Raw genomic sequence first — 9,543 nt, 5'->3', positions numbered from 1 at the left:
GTGTGAGAATTAAATGGGGAGCTGTGCAATATAGTACAGCGAAAAGCAAAAACTTCAATGGATGGTTGACGTAATGGGTGCCACATGCCTAGCATGAAATATTTACCTACTTACTGGCACTTGTGTAGGTCTGTAGAGCATTAGAATCGGCCGTTGCCTGCCACAGGCTATCCCAAATTTAGAAGCTTGTTTTATTAATAATAATTGAAACTATGACTTATCTATCTTCTGGTATTACGTTTTATCTATTATGCTCTTCACAAGTAATGTAAACAACTTGCATTGTAATATGTCGTTCTCGCTTAACAATCTTGCTTTATGTATAAAATACTATCTATGTCAGGAAAATGGTAAACCAGATGTGATGAGACCCGTGCCAATTTACGAAACTGAGGTAAACCCTTACCTGGGGAGGTAATTTTAATGTCAATTTTCAATAAATTACCGTAAATATCTTGCTTATAATCATCGAAATACTACATCAAATTGTTATTAAACGATCCTAAGATACATTTCTATCAGTACCTTGATATGACAGATTGCATCGGGAGACGAGAGTTAGTTACGCGTGAAGAAATGAACACATGGGACATTGTAGCTTTCTGGGGTCAAAATCAGGTGCTTTTCTAAAAGAAAACTGGATACTCCCGGAGAAATTATCAGTTCCTTTTTGAAACAAATCCGGTATTCTCGACTATAGACCATTCCAAAAGTTCTCTCAATGTTTGTCCGTTACTTCTATTAGGACCTATAATATTTCTGTGCACAATTACCATTGCTTCTCAGGACAAGATATACGACCTGTATAACAAAGTAGGATATGACGGCAACGGAATCAATATGTTAGAGCAACTGTTCAAAGTTCACCAATATCAGGTAAGGGAGCTTGTACACATATATGTTCTTTATAAGATATTATCTAACCTTGTTCACATCTATAATATTCTTTATAAGATATTATGAGGTAACTAATAAAATAGTCTGAGTTTCGATCTCCAGGGTTTCTACGAGTTGGTCCAAGAAAAAGCTCTGACTGTTTACGAAGATATTCTCAAACAAGGACACGACTTGATCTGGAAGAGCAAAATGTTTTGGAGTATGGACAGTGTGAGAGCTCTAGCTGGTACATATTAAAAATGCTCATATAATACTGATATATTATATCGTATCAGTTGGTAGCATCATATCTCACTTATTTCTTATTCCTCTTCATTTAATCTGATATTCTCAGGATTCCCATGAGCACTGTTTGATAAGCCCTCAGCAGCATTCCTTATATGGGCATCACGTGTTTACTCAGCTGCATTCCTTATATGGGCATCGCGTGTTTACTCAGCAGCATCCTTATATGGGCATCACGTTTTTACTCAGCAGCATATATTGCACATTCTTCTTCTCATGAGACAGGTAAGTAAACTGACTACACACCACTACTCTTACCTTAACGGACATTATTCCGACGCTGGCGGCCCTAGCGTTTAGTAGCGTTCATATTATGTCCGTACAAATCAAATTCCGTTCCTTTTACCCAAATGTATTCTCTTACAAACTTATTACCCAGGCTATGACTACTTTTAAATTTCGGTAAATTTCAATTCCTATCGAACTAAATAAACGATATCATTGGATAAATAGAAACAAGTTGTGGCATAACTTTCTTTGACTTCCTCGTTCATTATTTGCTGAAATTTAAAAACTAATCGCCAAAAAATGAAAAGTTTATTTAAGGTTTTTGAAATGCCGTTCAGGATTATGTCCGTTCAGAAAATGAAATTACGAAAACTATTAACTTGCTCATCACCCAAATTTGTATGGTCAACCAGAGCATTTTGGCCTTTTTGTTAATAAATATACTATTTACTGTAAAACCATCGATTTGTGCGGGGAATTTATTTTCGCGATTTTTACGACACAAAATTCGCGAAAATTGAGGCGACACTCCAAATATTGAGCTTATATTCAGGAAAAGCAATGAGTGAGCTGGATACTAAAGTACCTAATATTCAGGAAAAGCAATGAGTGAGCTGGATACTAAAGTACCTAATATTCAGGAAAAGCAATGAGTGAGCTGGATACTAAATATTGACCTAATATTCAGGAAAAGCAATGAGTGAGCTGGACACTAAAGTATTAGAATGTAAGAACAGGAAGTGTACAACAGGCGCACTACTTGTAATCTACACTTGCACTGGAGAGACACTAGCTTGGGTTAGTTCTCTTTTACTTACTAGTATCATAATCTACCATATATTATTCACATATTATTCACATATTATAATTATGATTACTACCCCAGCTGCTTGAGATAAAAATAAAAGAACACTAAAAACCCGCTAGTCGAAAGCTTTGTTCGAGGAAATTTTAAAAATCAGTTATGTTTTAATTTCTCTTTACTGTAGAAAGTATGGATTTTTGTTTTACAATGACGACAACGTTGTAAGTATTCGGATTCCATAAACGATACTTTTTACCGTATTAACAAATGTTAATCACAACCAAAGTTATGAATAGTTGTAGCGTGAGCGTAAACATGAGCTAGTCATGACGTGTTATTGCATAAGCATGGAAACGCGCGTTGCTAATCTGTGTTGCTCGCGCACGTGCAATATCCTGCTGTTGCTACGCAACGACGTAGTCAAACAATGATGAAAGACGATTTACACGTCATGTACTTTGAAAGCTCCTGCTAAACAAACTTTTCGTATCACTAAACTATGTTTTAAACAAGTGATGAAATTACGCCATTATTCTAACGTTTATTTTTCCTCTCTTCCGACGTTAATTATAAAAAATTTAAGAATGCAGTCTCCTATTCCTATCCTTTTCGCGAGGTTCCAACTCCATTTGCGAGCTGAAATTGACCACAAAAAAGGTTCGGTTTTTGCCGGGGGATTTCGTCAAGATTTTGGGTCGAAATCTAGATTAGGAATAAACTTGTAGAAAGATATTTTGGTTTTTATAGCAGATCTATTTTCTCCGATAAGTTGTTCCTTGTATCGAATGAAAAAGTTCAACTCCGTGAAAAAACCAATTATATTCCAAAAATGAAAATTCTAATATTATCGATAAAGCAATTTAATTTTCTTTATGTTCTGCCCTTTCTAGTTTACAAAATATGTCAAAAGATGGGATTCATTTTATGACCGAAGATTTCACCAGTACTGCTGTACCCCCCCCTCCCCCGGCCCCCCCCCCCCCCCACCACATGGTCGCAGACTTTCAGACCTCAATAATAACCTCATGATGACTCCCTTCTCGTTGCACTGTATAATACCCTGCTCTGTTTCTCTAATCATGATATGTATCATTCCCCCGTACTCAATAAGTAGTTCGATAGGGTGTTCACCCCTGGCAATGAGTAGATTTAACTCCAGATAATCGTTAAGTTGCCGGCCACAGTAAGAGAAGGGTTGCGAGTTCAGATAACGGTAGGACAAATAGAAACAGCCGGAGGGGGTGTGGGGGGTAATATAGGTGTTACATACCTTAATACACCGTCATATTAACGTACAGACTAGCAGAAGTCTACTAGAGTCTACTACTCTGGTGTAGGAATGTAACACACATCTAGCTAGTAAACAATACTAAACAATATTCATTACATTAACTAAGTACGGGTATTGATGTAATGAGGCATATCATACAGATAGTTTATTACACATATATTATCGTCCAATATTATATTATATCTTTTTGTAGAAGCTTACAAAAATAAAAAGATAACATGACAATCAACCAAGAAGTCTCATGCTTTATTATCACACTCCCGTCCTTTATACAACATTTTCCCCAAAATTCGAAGTCTAGCTCCAATAAAAGAATGTTCACTACAGATAATGTGTCACGTGATAATGTGTCACGTGACCTTAGTGACCTTAGTGACCATGCTGGTAACAACACCGTGCCTTTAGAAGTCCCTGAAATTAAGGAGTATAATAATAGGTATTAGGTATTATACATATTACATTCTCAACCGCGATCATACATTATTGTGGGGGGGGGGGGGGGGGGGGTCGGACCCCATTATTGTGGAGGGGGGGTCGGACCCCATTATTGTGGGGGGGGGGGGGGGGGGGTCGGACCAAATTATTGTGAGGGGGGTGGTGCAACCCTATTATTTATCAAACGTGGGTTCATTGATGAGATATTAAAGTAGATAATGCGTGTTACCAGGTAAGGAGAGAAGCTAAGATAGCAGTAGTGATCATCCAGAAGCCAGGACTTGTAACTGTACTGCCACTTACATTTGCATCTGTATTATAAAGACAGTCATTATATTTCATTATTTTACCAGAAGTGAGATTACAAGATTAATCTTAGAATGTTATATATTTGAACTGGATAATTCCCCCACCTGTCTGTATTTCGACAATTAGAATGTTATATATTTGAACTGGATAATTCCCCCACCTGTCTGTATCTCGACTATTAGAATGTTATATATTTGAACTGGATAATTCCCCCACCTGTCTGTATCTCGACAATTAGAATGTTATATATTTGAACTGGATAATTCCCCCACCTGTCTGTATTTCTACAATTAGAATGTTATATATTTGAACTGGATGATTCCCCCACCTGTCTGTATCTCGACAATTAGAATGTTATATATTTGAACTGGATAATTCCCCCACCTGTCTGTATTTCTACAATAGTCCACTTGTACTCGTCCGCGTGTACCCCCTTGCTGATATCATGAGCTAGTGGTTCCCACATGTCTCCAATCTTTGCAGCTGCCTGCCAAAAATGGGTTCCTGCGTCTTCAGGTTCCACAGCGTTTATAGAGGTTACTGAGTCCTCAGACATTTCAAACCTGGTGAGGTTTATATCTCAATATTCTATAATATTAAACGTGTTTATTTTAGTACTATCACCTGACAGTACATGTGCTGTTATTTAAATTTCCCATTTTATTGCAACCCAATATTCTGCTTTTCACTAAGGCGGCTCCAGAAAAAATCTCAGTATGCAACTTCAGAACTATTCGTTGTGCAATACTTATCACGTGACAGTGGAATTGGCACGTGCAATACTTATCACGTGACAGTGGAATTGGCACGTGCAATACTTATCACGTGACAGTGGAATTGGCACGTGCAATACTTATCACGTGACAGTGGAATTGGTACGTGCAATACTTATCACGTGACAGTGGAATTGGTACGTGCAATACTTATCACGTGACAGTGGAATTGGCACGTGCAATACTTATCACGTGACAGTGGAATTGGTACGTGCAATACTTATCACGTGACAGTGGAATTGGCACGTGCAATACTAATCACGTGACAGTGGAATTGGTACGTGCAATACTTATCACGTGACAGTGGAATTGGCACGTGCAATACTTATCACGTGACAGTGGAATTGGCACGTGCAATACTTATCACGTGACAGTGGAATTGGTACGTGCAATACTTATCACGTGACAGTGGAATTGGTACGTGCAATACTTATCACGTGACAGTGGAATTGGCACGTGCAATACTTATCACGTGACAGTGGAATTGGTACGTGCAATACTTATCACGTGACAGTGGAATTGGCACGTGCAATACTAATCACGTGACAGTGGAATTGGTACGTGCAATACTTATCACGTGACAGTGGAATTGGCACGTGCAATACTTATCACGTGACAGTGGAATTGGTACGTGCAATACTTATCACGTGACAGTGGAATTGGTACGTGCAATACTTATCACGTGACAGTGGAATTGGTACGTGCAATACTTATCACGTGACAGTGGAATTGGCACGTGCAATACTAATCACGTGACAGTGGAATTGGTACGTGCAATACTTATCACGTGACAGTGGAATTGGCACGTGCAATACTAATCACGTGACAGTGGAATTGGTACGTGCAATACTTATCACGTGACAGTGGAATTGGCACGTGCAATACTTATCACGTGACAGTGGAATTGGTACGTGCAATACTTATCACGTGACAGTGGAATTGGTACGTGCAATACTTATCACGTGACAGTGGAATTGGCACGTGCAATACTAATCACGTGACAGTGGAATTGGTACGTGCAATACTTATCACGTGACAGTGGAATTGGCACGTGCAATACTAATCACGTGACAGTGGAATTGGCACGTGCAATACTTATCACGTGACAGTGGAATTGGTACGTGCAATACTTATCACGTGACAGTGGAATTGGCACGTGCAATACTTATCACGTGACAGTGGAATTGGTACGTGCAATACTTATCACGTGACAGTGGAATTGGTACGTGCAATACTTATCACGTGACAGTGGAATTGGTACGTGCAATACTTATCACGTGACAGTGGAATTGGCACGTGCAATACTAATCACGTGACAGTGGAATTGGTACGTGCAATACTTATCACGTGACAGTGGAATTGGCACGTGCAATACTAATCACGTGACAGTGGAATTGGCACGTGCAATACTTATCACGTGACAGTGGAATTGGTACGTGCAATACTTATCACGTGACAGTGGAATTGGCACGTGCAATACTTATCACGTGACAGTGGAATTGGCACGTGCAATACTTATCACGTGACAGTGGAATTGGCACGTGCAATACTAATCACGTGACAGTGGAATTGGTACGTGCAATACTTATCACGTGACAGTGGAATTGGCACGTGCAATACTAATCACGTGACAGTGGAATTGGCACGTGCAATACTTATCACGTGACAGTGGAATTGGTACGTGCAATACTTATCACGTGACAGTGTTGCAATACTAAAGTACTAATAAACTAACTGATTAGTAAATCTAAATTAGTAACTGATATCACTCATTTAAAAAAGGCTTATAAACATTAGTCGTAAAATGTGGTAAACGTGTGTTAGTTGCTTAGTTGCTGACGTGGAACATTTTAGACTACAAAGTAGTAGTAATATACACCAGAGTGCAAACTTAAGTCACAATTAAGGTGATCTACGAACATGCTCAGCCATAATTTGTTTGCCTTTTTTAATAAGTTTTAACAGTCATTTAAAACAATTAATTATTAATTAATTATATCACGTGAAAATTAATTATATCCCGTGAAAATGACTGCGGTTAAAAGTGAAATATATATAGTAACAATATGCATAATACAGTAGTATTGTAGTAACAATAACAACGGTAGTAGTAGTAGTAGTAGTAACAATAACCACAGTAGTAGTAACAATAACCACGGAGCCGTTCTTGCAAATAACACAACAACTACTCACGTAAATTTCTCTTCAGTTTTAGCCTTATTCATTGCTTCAAGGAGTGAGTCACCGTCAGCAAGACCAGACACTACCATGTTAAAGGCGTATGAGCCAGATATAACGGTTATGGAGTAATCTTTATCTTTAATCTCTGCGTAGCCGAGTGTGAAACACAGAGCAGTCACCAGTATAAACGTCTTAAACATAACGGAGCTGAAATTAGCGACAAATTAGATGAGGGACGAAAAGAGAGTGAGTAGAGCTCACGGAGGAGAGAGAGAGAGAGGGTTTACATAAAATGTTGGAATGGCTTCCAACTTCCAGCAAGATAAACAAAGGACTCATAATATCATGGTCCACGAGCTATTTAAAGCCTATATTTAACGGGGGAGCATTATCACGCACTACCACACTACGCTACATATCAGCATAAACAATATAATATGATAAAGTAATATTAAACATACCCTCGCAATGGTTACCAACTAATAAAGGAATTTACCTGCAGGGTACCTGACTTCAAAGATAGCTAGAAATTGTAAATAGTTGTGGGGAGACGGGACCCCTGATCACATTAGAGGGCACGTACCCCCTCATTAGAGCATTAGATCATTCACAACTGTCTGACGGACGGTGAAAAAGTTAACTTTTAAAGTTTTATTTTTCGCATATTATGTAAATATATATATATATTGACATAAATTATGAATTTAGCGCATAATATTTCAATACAGCCGTAAGAATATGCTTCATAGATCTAAAAGGAAAATTCAAAAATGTGAATATTTAACTTACTATATATATTTTACTTAACGCTAGAAAGATGAAATCTAATAAACGGAACATGTATTTAAAAGGGCCAATTGGACCAATTCGAATAATACACTAAATTCTGAAAACTGTGAACATCTAATGAGAGATAAGGCCCCCCCCCCCCCCCCGCCCCATGCAATTTATCCCCCCCCCCCCCCCCCAGAGATAAGCCAGTAGCAGATGCTTGTTTTCAATCCTCATTGCAATTACCATCTTCCTAAGATATCTGTCTCACATGGTTTGACTCAGATGTCTTTGATCTATGAAGAAACAAGGAACGCCTACATAAGAGTCTTCTAACACCAATAAATATTTAAAATTTCCCAGAGCTAGGGGGGATTTTTAAAATGTTGTTGATGCAAAAATGGACGCAAATTTTGAAGATGCTGATAACAGAAAGTGCAAATAGTTTGTAAAATCTAAATCAAATTCTCATTGCACCCCTGAAACAGTGAACTATAATGGTTGCTTGCTCCTCAGGGCAGTGCGAGTTGTTCAGGGGGGGGGGGGGGCAGTGCGAGTTGATCAGGGGGGGTCTTGTTCACTTAATGACTATTTCTCCGCAGGTGCAGAACTCGCTAGGTATCTTCAAGGGTTACGAGCCAGTACCTGCCACCATGTTACAACTGGAGGTGTGGGGCTCTGATAATGGAACTTATGTAGTTGTCAAAAAGACACAGAACCTCAGAACCAAGGAGGTGAGCTCATTACTAACTAATATTATTCAATATTAATTGGTTTGTGTTTTAACAAGGCCGTAACTTACGCATTCTTCAGGTCTCCTGAAACGTTTGATATGGTTTATGTTGATTTGATATTCTAAACAGAAATTACGGTAAACACGTCGCACATGTATTAATGATTATCCAAACATTAAATTGAACAATATGTTTAGTAGCAGTTAGCATAAAAATATGTTCAGGTTAAAGTTAGGAACTGCACAGTAAAGTGTAACGCAGACACATTCCTTGCTATCACAGGTTACTTTTATCCATATTATCTTAGTACCTGGTTTTGATCAGGTAGATTACAACTATCTAAAAAACCTTGGCAAAAAACCTTGACCCTCTTTGCACGTGACCCCCTTTGCAAGTGACCCCTTTGCACGTGACCCCATTTGCACGTGACCCCTTTGCACGTGACCCCATTTGCACGTGACCCCCTTTGCACGTGACCCCCTTTGCTCGTGACCCCTTTTGCACGTGACCCCCTTTGCTCGTGACCCCCTTTGCTCGTGACCCCCTTTGCTCATGACCCCCTTTGCTCATGACCCCCTTTGCACGTGACCCCCTTTGCACGTGACCCCCTTTGCTCGTGACCCCCTTTGCACGTGACCCCCTTTGCACGTGACCCCCTTTGCACGTGACTAGATGTTATGCTCCTCAGAAGAGTACAGTGCAACTCCTGAGCAGCTGGAAACACTTTGTGCTGATTCCTCCTACTTACTTAAACTACTCACTGAAAGTAAGTACTCATTCTCCTTTGCTTGTTGATTGTTATTATTTTCATATCTCTTGATAGTTTATTAATCC

General features: G+C 39.1%; 1 protein-coding gene across 1 annotated transcript; it reads right to left on the bottom strand.

Annotated features, from left to right (window-relative positions):
• Nucleotides 1–3,598: 3,598 nt before the first annotated feature.
• Nucleotides 3,599–7,446, bottom strand: LOC134815683 (uncharacterized). The gene is made up of 4 exons (XM_063824245.1): nucleotides 7,217–7,446; nucleotides 4,635–4,813; nucleotides 4,171–4,252; nucleotides 3,599–3,917 (listed from the first exon to the last, which is right to left on the bottom strand). Exons 1-4 carry the CDS (start codon nucleotides 7,402–7,404, stop codon nucleotides 3,908–3,910), a joined length of 459 nt encoding a protein of 152 aa, XP_063680315.1. The 5' UTR covers nucleotides 7,405–7,446; the 3' UTR covers nucleotides 3,599–3,907.
• Nucleotides 7,447–9,543: the final 2,097 nt, after the last annotated feature.

Source organism: Bolinopsis microptera, chromosome 5, assembly GCF_026151205.1.
Source record: "Bolinopsis microptera isolate Bmic1 chromosome 5, MBARI_Bmic_1.0, whole genome shotgun sequence".
Taxonomy (NCBI): Eukaryota; Metazoa; Ctenophora; class Tentaculata; order Lobata; family Bolinopsidae; genus Bolinopsis; species Bolinopsis microptera.
This window is presented reverse-complemented; position numbering and strand designations above follow the sequence as displayed.